Source organism: Sceloporus occidentalis, unplaced genomic scaffold (genome assembly GCF_023333645.1).
Source record: "Sceloporus occidentalis isolate IW3139 unplaced genomic scaffold, rSceOcc1.0.p SCAF_43, whole genome shotgun sequence".
NCBI classification, from domain to species: Eukaryota; Metazoa; Chordata; class Lepidosauria; order Squamata; family Phrynosomatidae; genus Sceloporus; species Sceloporus occidentalis.
In genome coordinates this window covers 3,272,767-3,288,472 of record NW_028317023.1, presented here as the reverse complement: position 1 = coordinate 3,288,472, position 15,706 = coordinate 3,272,767, and the positions used below count along the sequence as shown (strand labels likewise).

At 38.2% G+C, this 15,706-nt stretch overlaps 2 protein-coding genes across 2 annotated transcripts; one reads left to right on the top strand and one right to left on the bottom strand.

The window, feature by feature from the left end:
• Positions 1-1,982: 1,982 nt before the first annotated feature.
• On the top strand, positions 1,983-5,236 carry FBXO39 (F-box protein 39). Its single transcript, XM_089490189.1, has 3 exons — positions 1,983-2,987; positions 3,624-3,800; positions 5,108-5,236. The coding sequence occupies exons 1-3, from the start codon at positions 1,983-1,985 to the stop codon at positions 5,234-5,236; spliced, it is 1,311 nt and encodes a 436-aa protein (XP_089346315.1).
• A 2,436-nt stretch (positions 5,237-7,672) lies between these two features.
• TEKT1 (tektin 1) lies at positions 7,673-14,547 on the bottom strand. The gene is made up of 7 exons (XM_089490342.1): positions 14,358-14,547; positions 12,830-12,995; positions 12,053-12,181; positions 10,885-11,028; positions 9,900-10,122; positions 8,536-8,732; positions 7,673-7,832 (listed from the first exon to the last, which is right to left on the bottom strand). The coding sequence occupies exons 1-7, from the start codon at positions 14,545-14,547 to the stop codon at positions 7,673-7,675; spliced, it is 1,209 nt and encodes a 402-aa protein (XP_089346468.1).
• Between the last annotated feature and the right edge of the window lie 1,159 nt (positions 14,548-15,706).

Below are 15,706 nucleotides of genomic sequence, written 5' to 3'. Positions count from 1 at the left end.
ACGGACACATGACCGGCAGCGCGCCCGGCAAGGCCTTAAATACCCAGCCTGCCCCGCGCACGCAAGATGCGTCACATCCCGTGTATCCTGGCAACGGGCAAAAAAAGCCCGCCTGTTCCTCTCTTTTAAATATACACTGGAACCCGTTCTGGTTTTAACTCTCTTTTGCGGGAGCCGTGAGCAGGCAGCGTCACATCCGTCGACAATGTTACAGCCAATAAGAACGCGCGGCGGGATAACGGTGAACCTCTACCGTCGTCCTGTAGCATATATATGCCACAACAACATTACATCTTCACGAATTGACATAATGTTTGCAATTATAACACATTGATTTATCATTAAATTATATATTGTTAAACTGTTATATTAAATAAAACTATTTGGCTGGTGAGAGAGAGAATGATTTTTTCTTTTTCGATTTAATAATGTTTAAAGCGAAAGCAGAGTTGCTTTTAAAATACCCTTTAAACAGAAGGGTACAGAGGGCACTAATGGGAGCAAATAGTAACCAAGGGCAAGAGTCTCAAACAGCTGGTGTGCCCTAAAAACAGTGCGATCTGTCATACTGTTAGGTTGTTAAAATGAGTAGATATTCCGGATAAGTTAGAACCATAGCATTGTCCAAATTGTCTTGGTATGCGGAAGGGGATGTACCAAGACATTTTGGACCATGCTATGCTGACAACTTTGTTGGAACAGTTTGAGGAAGAACCTTTTCTATTCCAGCATGACTGTGCCCCAGTACACAAAGCAAGGTCCATAAAAACATGGTTGGATGAGTTTGGTATGGAAGAACTTGACCGGCCGTACAGAGCCCTGACCTCAACCCCATCGAACACCTTTGGGATGAACTGGAATGGAGATTGAGAGCCAAGCCTTCTCATTCAACATCAGTGCCGGATCTCACAAATGCTCTACTGGATGAATGGGCAAAAATTTTCACGGGGGGGGGGGGGGCGTTTGGGGGACACAACTACATATTAATGTCTGTATTATTATTGTTTTATGCCCAACCACTAAAAAAGTATCACTCCGTTCTACAGATTATGTATTTTCTGGAACTAATGCAGCATGACGAGAAATACACTGATCAAATTTTTTTATTGAGTTTTGGGTAGGGAAAAGTACAAAGCTTGATATCACATCATGCAGGTTCACAAAAGAAAACGCATAAACCCAGTAAAACAGCTGAGCGGCTAGGGTAAGTACCTGTGACGCACATCTACGCCCCTGGCCCATGGCACAACTGTTAGGTATCCATTGACAAAGTTCTCTTGAATGTCTCCTGGATGTCCCACAGAGCTTACCACTGTGATACCGATAACCATGTAGATGTCACGTTTGCATTTGATGCATTATTAGCTTTATACTTGTGTCAAGCTTAAGTTTTTAAATTGTGTATATAGTGTCTGCAACTTTCATTCAGAGGTACTAAATTCAACTTTTAGATATCCCTGTTTTATTAAGCGATTTTAATAATAAAAATATAATGGGAAGTTTCCTACAAATGCCAGCACATCAAAAATCAACTGGATTGCAAGTGGCAAGCTTGGTGTCTCCTAACTAACTATTCAGTGTAGGTTCAGTACTGGTTCAAGTGAAACAGGGGATCGTAAAACTGACATTGTAAGAATCTGGTGACATCACAAAAGCAGCTACCTTGACTGTGGAGTCATCCTCTTACACTTAAATCAACAGATGAGAAGGTCACTGGATGTGAAGAGCTGCAAAGGTAAGAGTATAAATCACTACCAAGTCTTTTTCCTTTTCCCGTCATTACTCCATCTTTCATTCCCATCCCCCCACCTTTCTTTCACTTCTCCCTATTTACTGGGATAAAACAAAATGAAATTTTTCCACCCATGTCGTACCTGGGAACTCTCCAGAATCGACCCAATATATTGACCATGGACCTTTTATTTGGTTGTGTTTAAAGTAAACCACATTTTTATGCATAGGTAACACAGCTGTGCAGGCCAATGGATCAGGATTCCGAAAGCTGTTGGGTCAGTTTACCTGATGTGTGTCTAGAGAAGGTGTTTATGTATCTCGGGGAACGTAACAGATTTAATGCCGCTTTGGTGTGTAAAAAATGGAATAAAATAATGTACTCTGCTGTTCTTTGGAAGTCCAGGACAATCATTTTCAGAGGGAGATCATCTTTGTCTCATACCACAGAATACCAGTCTGCAATATGGTACATCAAGAAATTTGGGAGACTTTTGGAGCATCTGGAAATCAGATTTCTGAACTCCTATAGTTATTTCCTAACCCGAAAGTTCCAGATTGCAATGAAGACAATATTGTTACGTTTATCCAGAACCAACAAGTGCCTTAAATCTCTCTCAATTCCACACCTAGAATTGGAAAGGATGGTTTGGAAATCCAAAGTTAAGAATGCATTTGTCCACAGCCTTAGTCATTTTCTGAGAAAAGCAGGGAGACACTTGGAAAGCTTCAATGTAAGAGGAGCCAGAGTGACTTTGGAACATGGTTGCAGCATTCTTAAATCTTTGAGTTCCACGAGAAATGTGGCCTATGCATCTGTGCTCAGCATTGAAGATCTATTCAGCCACCATATATCTGCTTACAACAGTGATTTCTTCCAACAAACCATGTCTGCCTTCCAAAATCTAAAAACTCTCAGTCTCAATTACAACTGTGTTTCAGATAAGTTGCTAGACATGCTACATGAGAACTGTAGCCATTCTTTGACATCGCTCAACATTAAGTGCCATATTTATGACCCACATATGCATGTAGTGAAGGGTATTTCCTGGAAGAAACTCGCCAAAGAAGCCAAAGATCTGAAGGTCAACTTTTTTTTTGAAAGAGTGTTGTTATTCAGCCGCCTGTCTGCTATACTCCTTCCAGAGATCCCTATGGGAAGCATTAGCCTAACAAGCTGTTACTTCCATGACCCAGACTGGTTTGTGAAGCCTACACTTACTGACCTTCTTCCAAATTACAGAAACACTTTACAGGTATGGTTTAGTTATTTTATTCACCGTACTATTGTATGCTAGTCAGATATAGATTAGTTCTAACTTATCTTGAAAATATTTGAAGACATGTAAAGAGAAAAATCACTCACAAAGAGGAGGTCCAATGGTCAAAGGTAGAGAATGTAATATGGACCATACATTTCAGAATAACAAATGTATGTAGTAAACTATACAGGTAGGCTGGTGTATATACACACTGCTCTATGCCGTTCGTTGTATTCCATGTCCAGAACAGATAAGTGGTCCACTGGTTACGATGGCTCTGGAGAAGCTATGGATCTGCTACATGGTTTGGTCATTGAGGGTAGAATTCTGCTAGACTTCAACAGTTATTCAATTTGTACTGGGTGCAATTCTTTGCTATGGTCTTATGATGAGATGGTTCCCCACAGCTGCCAATCATCCATGTTTTTAACAGTGCATGATTTGGATGCGTTAAACTTGTCTCATGTTACTACTTTGGTTCTCCACTTCTAAGGGGTGAAAAATGTTATTTTAGTAATAAAATGTTCTACATTTCCACAATAAGATATTCAATGTGGGAATCCCCCAAATCTCAAATCATAAAATCACACTCATAATATTAAGAAATGTACTTTATTTTCTGTTCTTAAGATGCTGACTCTGGAGTATAATGACAGCCATGAATCTCTGGACGAGGTGCTGATTGAACTGGTTCTTGAATGTAAGAAGCTTCATTATCTTAAAGTATGGGCCTTTCTAGATGTCAGCTTTGTGGAAATCATTTTGCAGAAGCAAATGGAAGGCAAATGCTGTCTGACGACATTCAAGGTGAGATGCCGATAAATCATGATTAGGTTGGCAGTAAATATGGGGGGGGGATAGTGGTTTAAGTGCTAAATATAGTCACAGAGAAATATTTATTTGGGCGTATTAATTAGAGTTTAACAGGAAAGCATCACAGTCACATGACATCTACTCTGAATTTTTTATTTATTTTAGTTCAAAAATTAATTAAGGAATATAATTTCTAAAAAACATCAAATCCTCAAAGGGGTTCTCTCTGTTAAAAAAAAAATCTTAACTAATATTTACAAAAGTTCCTTCCCTTACACCTTATTGGTTTTAGCGAAGGAACTTGTGTGAATATTAGTTAAGATTTTTTTTTTTACCGGGACTTTTTATAAATTATTGACCTTCATTTTTAATTAAGTATAAACAGATACTGTTGAAGCACACATATACAAATAAGTAATAGCTACTACAGAATGAGTATAGACTTTAACAAAGATAAGAGACAATACATTCCATTTGCATACATCCTAAGTGTCCTGGTTTTCGAGGGACAGTCCTGATTTTCAGGCAATGAAGATTATAAACCATTTGAAGAGATCTTATGATCTCCCCTGATCAGGACAGGGAACTGTAAAACCAAATCAGCAGAGACCTTCACTGCAGTTCTTATATTATAAGAGCCCACCATATTATATACCCACCAGGCAACATTTATAACATAAATAAAGTGGAAACAATAGGGAGTATGTGACGACCGTCACATGGTGTAACCATAATGATCAATGAGAGGTATTCACAAAGATAGGAGCAAAAACTGTTAAACAAAAAAAGTAAAATGTGTAAAATGTATAAACTGTTTAGTGGCAATTATTTTTTTTCTGAATGCAACAGCCAAAAAACACAAAAAAATAGATTTGTGAATAAAAAAGGCAACCGGAAAAGCCAACTAGAGTAACGTATCTCAAGTATTAATATTTGTACAAAAAACCCCTGCCACATGCAATGTTGTGGTATTCCATCCGCAAAATAAGTATCCATAAAGGGTGGTAATTCTGTTTAGTGCAATTATGGAAATCAGACATTGGTGTATTTCTATACATTAAGTATTTAGTTGACTTGGAGACCTCTTATAGGGGCAATTATAAAAATATATAAAGTTACATTGAGGTCCCGAAAGCTCACTTAACTCCAATATCTTTTTTCTCTGTTGGCACAATAAAATGTGTCAACTTCAATGAAACACTTTCTCTTGGGTTAATATATTTATATACATTTTGCTTTAGATGTAAATCCATTTACATTGCGTTACATTCTATTCCGTTTTCTGTATGTTTATGTTACAGGTCAGAGTTTACACACAAAGATATGACACGGCTGAAGAAGATGGGGCACTTCATGCCATCTTCCTGAAGTACATGGACATCATAATTCCGAGGATCAATTATTTCATAATCGCCTACCCCATGGTGTGAGTCAAGCACCAGAAAATGGAACCAACTAATAATAAAGCTCAGCCATATAGAACCTGCATTGAAATTAAGTGGTGGTGTGTGATTAGGAATCGCCAGTGCTTTGGTGGAAACTGCATATAGAGGAAAGAGTAATTCATAGTGTTCAAATATTTAAAGGGTATATCTATATATATATATATATATATATATATATATATAATAAAAATAAAATTATATATATATATATATATATATACATATATATATATACCTTCACTTCAAGAAGATGGACCAAGTAAAAATTTGGTGTCTTACAATTAAATTGGATAAATGGCCCCTATCTACCCACACATTTTGAGTGGATTAAAGAATTGATTGATTCAATCAATTTCGGTCAAAGCTGCGTAGTTTATCTTTGGTTGCTACTTGCTAATAAGACACAAAGCATTTGAAAAAAACTCTTACTGAAGTCCTGGAAACTAAAAGCAGGGTTAATTCTGCGCAGGCACGTTTAAATGATTATGTCTATTCACAAACAAAAATAAGGACTCAAGAGGGTCAGAGACTTAAATATAATGTAAGGGAGTTTTACATCATTGAGAGGGTGGTAGATAAGTGGAATCACCTTGCAGTGGAAATGATAGGGGTTAATACAGTGAGCATTCATAGCATGAGCTTTAGGCTATCCTAAATTCAAGACAAGACCAAAGACTAATCAAGGTTTGATGTTTTTATAGCAGGAAAAAGCAGACCAGATGGGCCAAATGGTTCCGTTACTATGCAATCAGGTAATGCAAAAATAAAGTCAATCTTTTAACATGGGGAAGAAAAGACTGATGAAATTAATGACATGGAAATGGGCACTGGATTAGGCATGGAAAGCTTCTACCAGACTTTCTCTTCAGGTTTAATAAGGCCCACTTACCTCCCAAGAGTCCCGTTTTCTGAGATGCAGTCCTAACAGACCTTAACCACAGCTCTTGCAGGACATCATATCCCGCCACATCCTGGTGTTCAGCTACACTTGCTAGAGAGGGGTCTTGGTGTGGAAATGTTGGGGGGTATGGGCCTAATTGCACTTCATCCTAGCATTGAAATACTGCTGACAGGTCTAAATCTATTCACAAAACACAAGAACTAGCTCTGGGTGTTGAAATCAAATAATTATTACGGTCCAAATGCTGACTTTAGTTATTACTTCTTCGCTGTCAAGTGTTATTTAATATTATTTATTTGTATTTTTTGTTCTATTTATTTATTTACTTCATATTAATGTTTTTAATGTGCATCGGTCACAATTGGGCCTGGGTGGCACAGTAACACTTTTCAACACCATATTAAGTATTTCATTCACAATTTGCTTTATTCTCTGTTCTTAAGAAGCTGCATTTACCAAAAGTCATGGTCATTTTTTTAAGTGAAAGGTGTGCTTTCTTGATTGAAGTGTATAACGTATATAATCTGCCTACTGCAAATATTAAATTCTAAAAATTTTCTATACAATAGGTTTTGTTATATGCTTGCTTTATTCTATAAAACTTACATCTGATTTACTGTACAAGTCATTGTCACACTTCATTGCTATAATACAGAAGATAACCTTCTACAGTTAAGGTATAAGGAGGATTATTATACCTTCCTGTGAAGCAATCAAGCAACTCTGTATTTAATGCTTAAAATAACACTTTATTTTATTTTCAGGTCTTCTCATTAAAACTGCCTATTAGTTGTGGCCGACAAACACATTACCTTTACTGTTCTACCTTGTTCTAAATTGTTTCTGAGCAGCCTTGAAAAAAGACATGTATGACTGCATCATTTTGGTTCACTCTCATGGTAAAATATAAGAGATGTCCTCAAAAATGTTGCAGTGTTAAAAAGCCAAGCAAAAAACTTCACTTCTCCCCAAAGCCCTTAATCTGGTGGTATTAAAAACTTAAAGGGTGATATTTAAAGAATGCGAATGCGCATGGTCGTCTATAACGTAAAAACATAATGTTGTTGAACATAAATTGAGTTGTTGTTCTGCAAGAGCACCTAATGCAGGGACATCCAACCTGCGGCCCTCAGCTAAGGGGCTGGCTGAGGAGATGTAGTCCTGCAGCATCTGGAGGGCCGCAGTTTGGACGCCCCTGACCTAATGTGTACAAGGAATTCCAAGAACAAATTCTATTTTGGTATAGCTTTCTTTACATATTAGCACTAATTATTATGTCTTATGTATTTCTATGATTATGCCTGAATTATGAAAATGGTAATAAAGTAACAATTCCTTGCATCTACGTCCACTCAATGCTGACTGTATCTATCTGCGTCGCACATCAGTATTCCAACAATTGGAATAAAATTAAGCCAGTTTACTCAGCACACAATTCACTTTACCTTTTCATTACTTTATTTTGAGACAGGAATCACAACAAATACATTTCAGTAATCTGAACAGGAGAAGCTGCTGCATTAGAAATTGTTGATGGATATGGCTTCTCTCATTTGCATACATATCACCTCATCAATGTATAATGTGTTCTCTTTAACCTGGATCTCCTCTTCTAGAGACAGTTGGTTACGCACCAGACCTTTTAGCTCACTCTCCGCAAGCCTCAGAGTTTCATGTAACCTAAAAGGGATACAAGCAAACGTATCACCATCACACTGCCTTTGCATTTAGCCATGTCCCATCCCCTTCGTTTCCGTGTGTTGGCCAACTGCCTCCCCTTCTTTCTCTTCCGTCTTGAACGTGCTTAAAGCAGCAGAAGGTGAGTATATCATGAGTATAGCATGTGTTTGGCTGTAAACCCAGTGACTTATCCCGACCCCGTTACAAAATCGGGGGACAGATCCCCCTCTTGTCCCGACCCGCAATGGGCTGATTACAAGGGAGCTCTTTGATCTCTCCAACCAGCCTATTTACGTTATGTACTCTGTGCAGGCTTAGCACAGCCTCCATAGAGGTGGAGGGGGCTGTGGGCATTGCCCTAGGTCGGTCCTATGGCAGCCCCAAAGATAAATATACCACTGTGAACACCACATCCCCTGCATGGTATTAAGCTGGGAGTGTCCAAATGGGCAAATGCAGAACCGCTATGTATTTTCAAAACAGACTATATACAAGGGCATATGATGGGTGAAGTGTCTCTTTAAACCAAATAGCTGAATGTGTCCTTAATCTTTTCAGCGTTTCACATTGCACAGTTTGACTATATAAATTGTACTTGCAACAACAAGGTGTCAATGTAGGTGATCTTTCGATTCCTCAAGGATAGTTTAAGGATAATGCACATTTTCCCTTCTATACTGAACTGAACTGTTGTAATTTTTACCTCTCCACGTTTTCTGTGATCTCCTGGACCTCGCTGATGAGCCTGTACTGTACAGGGTCGCGGCAAAGTTCCACGTTGGGACGCAAGGTTCTTGTTTCTAGTCGTGTATGAGCTACTTTGATGGGTCCCTCCTTATCAGCAATGGCTTTCTTTAAATGTTCTATGTTCTCTTCTTGAGAACTGAATTCATCCATTACCTAAAAGTCAAAAAATTCAATGCAACTTAATTTTTTTAAGCTTGTCTCTATAATGACTGAAGAAAAGAGTTGATATTCTTCTCAATGTGTCGTATAAAAGAGAAAAAAAATTAGATATAGCAGTATAAACCCCTCCTGTCATCATTTCATGCCCTCATGCTCTCCCATCATTCATTTTTGTACCATTTCTCCAAGTATTTTCCTTACCCTACCCTGTTTTCGTTTAAATATCACTCCCATTGTGTCTTCCAGAGTAAACGCCAACATGCCTCTCAAAGTTGGGTTTACAGGCAACATAAAGAAAGTTGAGCGTCCTAACATTCAAAACGAGGAGTTTTATCTGATTTTAGGTCAGCTTGTAGCCCTCTCAACAAACCAGGCCAATACCTCAGGGCTCAGTATTGAGACCCGCACTTTTTAATATTTCTATTTGTGATATTACAGAAGGTCTTAATAGTAAGCTAAGTCTTTTTGCAGATGATACAAAGATCTGCAACAGAGCAAGGACTTAGAATGGTCAAGAGAGGGGGAGCTAGAGTTTAATGTTGATAAATGTAACATAATACACTTGGGTGCATACATACAGGAGCAATGTTAGCACAAGAGGCCATAGTCTGAAACTAGAGGGTCAGAGGCATAGATGTAACGTAAGGAAGTTCTAGAGGGTAGATAGATAAATGGAACAGTCTTCCAGCAGACGTGGTGGAGGTTAAAACAGTAAAGGAATTTAAACAGGCATGGGACCTGCCAAGGACTGATAGACGTTAAAGCCCTTAAATCAGGAACAATGGGCAGACTAGATGGGCCGAATGGTTCTTATCTGCCGTCAAATTCTATGTTTCATAGGAGTGGGCCAACTACCAGATGATCCAGGTAATGAAAGACTATACGCTTCTATTCTTCCCAACCTGGCCATGACACTACAGTTCATCAGGGGCTCTTAGTTAAGAGATCTCCTGACCTTCTACCTCTTTTTGCTGATGATAAGTGTCAGTGATCTGTAATTTCCTGAGTGTGTAAAGTAAAAATACTTTATATGCCAAGCGCAACCCTGGCTTGGTTTTTAGTCTAATACTCCTAAGTGGCTGGACCAAGGCTGTGTATGCCTGCTTTATCCCGCAGATGTTATTTGCATCAGTGGTGTTCATGTATATTTCCCGTTCGTACCTTAGCCAGATGCACTTCCAATTTGTTTTTGGCATCCTTAGTATCTTCCACACGGGTTTTCAGGGCAAAATTCACCGTGTCGCACTGTTTGCGCATGTCACTGGCCGTCTCAGATAAGATGCTGTCAGTCAATGCTCGCAGTGCCAATGCATTATTCCGCTGCTTCTCAGCATTTAAGATGTTTGTGTTGGTGAATTCTTCCCAATCATCGGGTGTTACAGAACTGACAGCAACATGCAAAAGACCGGTTAAATCTTTATTTTGACTTTTTGAATAACTTTTAGATTCTAACTAAGATCTTCACTAATTAACAACTCATCAACCCCCCATTTAAATATAGGAGATACCCAGCAGGTATATCGCCAACAATAGATGTACAACACGAAAAGGTTTCAATGCTTTGATTTAACTTTACATGATGAAGGTCCAACCCAATGATCTTCTGCTGCAGGAGCTTGACTAACCCTATATAATGTATAGGTAAATCAGAGGCTTCAATTATTCCTCAATTGTAATTAATTGCATATTAAAAAGAACCATTTCAACCCTTCTTCCTGGAGAAATGTGAAAATAATGTCCTACAATGAACAGTGAACAGGAATTGAAACTATGACTCTCCTGCCATCGTTATCTTTAGTGAATAGTTGTAATTGTAAGTGTCTAGTTAGAACATATCAATTACAAAAAAGCCCAAATCTAGTAATCCAGAAGAATAGATCTTCTGATCTTTCAAATTATATTCAAGGCAACGCAATGAATTTTCTATGGAAGTCTGATTGTGTTTGTTATATAAATTTGGTTTGCCCTCAAAAGTATGTGTTCACAGTATTATCAGAAAAGGTACATTATACAGCCATTTATATAGGAAGGTGAAAAAAGTTGCAATCGAGGTGGGGGGGCGTCAGGGAATATATATGTATGTATATAGAGTGAGTGTATTTGTGTGTGTTTGTTAGCATGAATGTGTATGTGTGAGTCAACTTACTTCCCTTGAATCCTGACAGCATTATTAGCGTAGCCAATCTCTGGAGTATTGTTTGTCAGGGTACTACAGTGGCTATCAATTTTTATGGCGTCGAATTTGTCTTTCAGATCCTTCTCCAGGGCATATTTTGCAGAACGGTTCAACCTATGAACGTCAAAAAAAAGAAAATGTGAGCTGAATAAGAAAAACATTTTTTTAAAGAATTCTTATAGGATTATATACAGAAACATTACAAACATTCTGCCTCAAAAAAGTGTTCAAATCGGATATATGATACTTTTTGAATTACATAGCTGCAATGTATTTTATTTGGTTGTTGGTGAAATACCCATTTACCGTTCTCCATTCAGATAGTAATTACTTGTTATGCCTATTTTTCCAGAGGGAAATTAAAGCAGGTCTCTAAGGTTAGCCATAACAGCTGATGGAATTGACAAGTATCCAGGGTTCTGTGAAGCATTTAATTCACTGAGAAGGAGATAAATAAATGGAAGAGCCTCCCAGCAGAAGTGGTAGAGGTTAACCTTGTGGAGGATCCTTTAAATTAGGAAACAATGGGCAGACTAGATGGTACGAATGGTTCTCTACATGCTGTCCAATTTTGCTAGTAACCTTCTGAGCATGGATGTTTACTTGTGTGTGTGTGTGTGTGAGCATGGATATGTACTTGTGTGTGTGAGCATGGATGTGCACTTGTGTGTATGTTTGATTACTGGTTGTTGCAGTATATATGCTTGTACATTGTTAAATTTAGATTAAGTAACTAAGCCATAGCTGAGGGTACGTGCAGGCCAAACGTCTCTGTCCCTAGGACCTTCACACAAACCTGTCTAGGGAAGAGAAGGCCCTTTTCTGTCTTGTGTCAAATGAAGGGAACGCGAGACTTGTACCTTCATAGCACATATCTCTTGTCTTTGATACCTTGTGGGCTACACATGCTGTCACTGATGATGTGGGTGTAAGTGGTCCACAAGATAACAAAAAAAAAACAGATCTGTGCCACAGAGTAACATATCTCATGCTGTCCAGTAGTTACCGAGAACAGCAGTTACAGGACAGACAAACCAGCCATGCCCCATCAAGCCTCATCAAGACTGATGTAGGGATTCCACGGAATAAATATTTTGATGTGTTGCTAGAAAGAGAGCTTCCTTGTAGTAGCACTCACCTGATCTGCTCAGTCATTTGTTCTAATGTGCGTTCCAGCAGAGCCATCACTCCTTGAATGACCTCCACCTCCTTAATGAGTTCTCGTTCCACTTCATCATGGACCAGATCTATCCCAACTCTCTTCTCTCTGTAACCCAGAAGACATATTTTCTCTCATTACCCTACCCTTAACATGCTCATCCAAATTTCAATCTCTCATGTTTAACTTTAAATACTAGGAGTATTTCAAACCCATACCCTAAATATATAGCAATTTAATCAATAACTTCCCTAAGGCAACATAATTTACTTACTCCCTATTAAAAGGAAATTTACCACCTGCAACTGATGCTATTTCCAGTACAATAATTTTAATCACTTCAACTTTTATTCTGAGTTTCAGAGGCCAATTTAGAATTACTTTCTCAAAATGTAGATCCATCCTACCTATGAAAATGAAAGAAGACCACACAGTAATGCTGTGGGTGTGATTTTTCAAAATGGCTCTAACTGTGGAAGTTCAACATACTATTAGTTTTAATTTTAGCTTTCTGTAAAATGAACAGATTACTAATATATCAAGAGGAGGGGGTGCTGCGGGTGCATGATGCTTATTATGCGACCCTGTAGTAGTAGACAGCAGTAGCCCAGATGATGGTCACCTACCAACCCAAAGGGATTTTTTTAAAGAAAGATTGTATATATAATATATATATATATATATACATATATTATACACACTATAATATATAGTATATATATATATATATATATCATTCATCTTCTGTATCCTTACCTTTCCATTAAACACTGCTGTGCGATGGACAACGGTTCCTTGCAGCTCTCCAGAGCTTTCTCCAACCGGATTTTAAATGCCAACAGCTGTTCTATCTCATTAACCGTTTCTTCAAGCTTGGTATCCAACTCTTTTTTCCAGAACTCAACGTCCTCCAATCTTTGCTCTACATGAAATATGCCGACATTAAATGCAATATGTCATATAAATCATTCCATGTATTCCATATCTGTGGTCCTAATTTGAACCCACCCATGAAGGTAAGTGTTCTAATTTATACAGTAGTACATGTTGTGTTTTGGAATTGGTCCTCAGAAGATCACAAGAAATCAAAGTGTTCAGTTGAACCATTCATAGAAATCTGTACGGCTGATGCTTCTGAAAACCATATTTTAGAAAGTCTGCAATATCCTAAAACAAAGTTTTACTGATTTCAATAAACTCGGTAACAAATCACTAGTACTGTTATTCACATCTCAACATCTTTATGTACAGCATTTAAAAAAACAATATTCTTACTTGGCAAAAGAATAAATAAATCCTAAAAAAACGTTTAGGGAATTTTCTGCTTATAGAATGTGATGGCCCACCTACTCATTTTCTGAATCCTTTCATTAGTGGAACTTTATATAAAAGTACCATAAGGCTAGATGGCAGCTCACGGGCAGGGTTCTCAGCTCCTGATGTGTCTATATGTATAATGTATCTTTCTTATGTATATGTTAACTGTCCCATTTGAATTGTACAGCGCTGCATAATTTGTTGGTACATAATAAATAAAAGTAATAATAATAATTAGTCCCAGGCCTTATTGTATATCTAGGAGAGCCTCATGCCTATCCCATGCATGCTTAAACTCCTTCACTATATTAACCTCTACTACTTCTGTTGGAAGGCTATTCCATGCATCCATGACCATCTCAGTAAAATAATACTCCCTGATATTGTAGTCTAGCTTAAGACTATGTCTTCTTCTTGTGGTAGTTTTTTTTCTTTTAAATATACTCTTTATCGTGTTGATTCTCTTTATTATTTAAATGTTTCTATCATATCCACCCCCGGCTCGTCTTTCTTCCAGGCTATATATGTTAAGATCCTTTAACCCTTCCTGGTAAGTTTTATCCTGCCAGGGCCGGACTGGGAATGAAGAGCAGCCCTGGAAATATTTGGAGACCAGCCCATTATAGTTTATCTCACGGTCGAGCTCTTGTACCCACACGCACCCCTTATACATACCCGAGTCAAAAATGCATTATACCCCCCTATATGCCACTCTGCCTCCCTGATATATTAGATACACAAATAAGTAAAATGATATAGCGATATTAGCCCATGGGAAAACTGAGTCTTTAATCAAAATGTATACCTTTTATTGAGCCAACATACAAAAAGATGCATAGTCATATAAGCCTTCAGGATCCTCTGAGGTCTCTTTGTCAGATTTTTCGCAATAGAAGAAGAGACCTCTTTTGGCCCGATAAAGGCTACTGACTGAACCATTCCTTCAGATATACAAATCAATGGATACCTAGTTTTTTGTTGACATCCTGCTGAGACTTTTGAGTTCTCCTCTCAATCTCATCAACTAGTCTCTGACTTTCGGCAATGAGTCTTTCCGACCTGGACCTCTGAGACTCAGCGTTAGTATATCGGGTCTTGTTCGCAAAAGTCCACTCATTGGGAAGGAACTTTGGTGGAAGTTCTACTAGTCTGGCCATTTTCTACCTGAAATGGAAAGAAAAAGTATTGTTTATAAATACATACTGTAGTCTACCGGCGCGGGGCGTGATGCAGATAACTTCATATATATATATATCATATCATATTATATACAGGCGACAGGCAGTGTGAGCCAGTGTCACGATCTGGCTGAGGACTGCGATGTGTAGCAGAGATAAGTAGTCAGTAATCCAAACTTTGTTTGCGTAAAAGATATTGGTTAACAATAATTATTATTTATTGTTTTATATAGCGCCATCAAGTTCCGTAGCGCTGTATAATTTAATAGCATCCTTAATTCCATATATTTATTACAGTATGCCGTGGCTCTGGGGTCTGTTTTGGATTCAGCTCCATCACGTCACTAGTTATTATGAAGGGCCGACGCTGGCAGGTTATTCCAGCAAGGAGGGGTTAACTGGCCCTGTATAATGCATAATTCAATGTGAGAAGATAACATTATATAAATATATTCGGGGCCAATACAAACCATTGTGTGGAAATCTGTTCATAAACAGGACTATGCATAGGACACGTGGTCATGCGTTCAGATTGGAAGAAAGGAGATTTAGACTAAAGCAGAGGAAAGGGTTTTTTACAGTAAGGACAATAAGGATGTGGAATTCTCTGCCTGCAGAGGTAGTTTTATCGGAGTATGTACAGACGTTTAAACTGCAACTGGATGGATACCTGGAAAAACATAATATTCGGGGATATAATCTTTAATTAGGGGGAAACAGCTTATTGATCCAAGGAGAAATCTGACTGCCATTTTGGGGTCAAGAAGGAATTTTTTTCCCTGGTTAGTGCAAAATTGGAAAGAGCAAAACGGGGTTTTTTTTGCCTTCTTTTGGATCAACAGCAACAAATTAACAGATATAGGAAAGGCTGAACTTGATGGACGCATGTCTTTTTTCAGCCTATATAACTATGTATCTATGTAAGACGCTTTGCAGAGATGCAACGCTTCTTACAGTCCATACATTCAAAGACTAAAGACAGACTAAGACTAACCGATACATTAAGTAACGAGAGCGCGGCTCGAAAGTTTACAAGAGGTAGATTGGTTTTCTCGCAAAGGGATTGAGAATTTATTACTCTTTTAAATGGGATTAGTTGGACTCCAAGGGTTGCATTTGTGTCAAACGATCAAAAAAC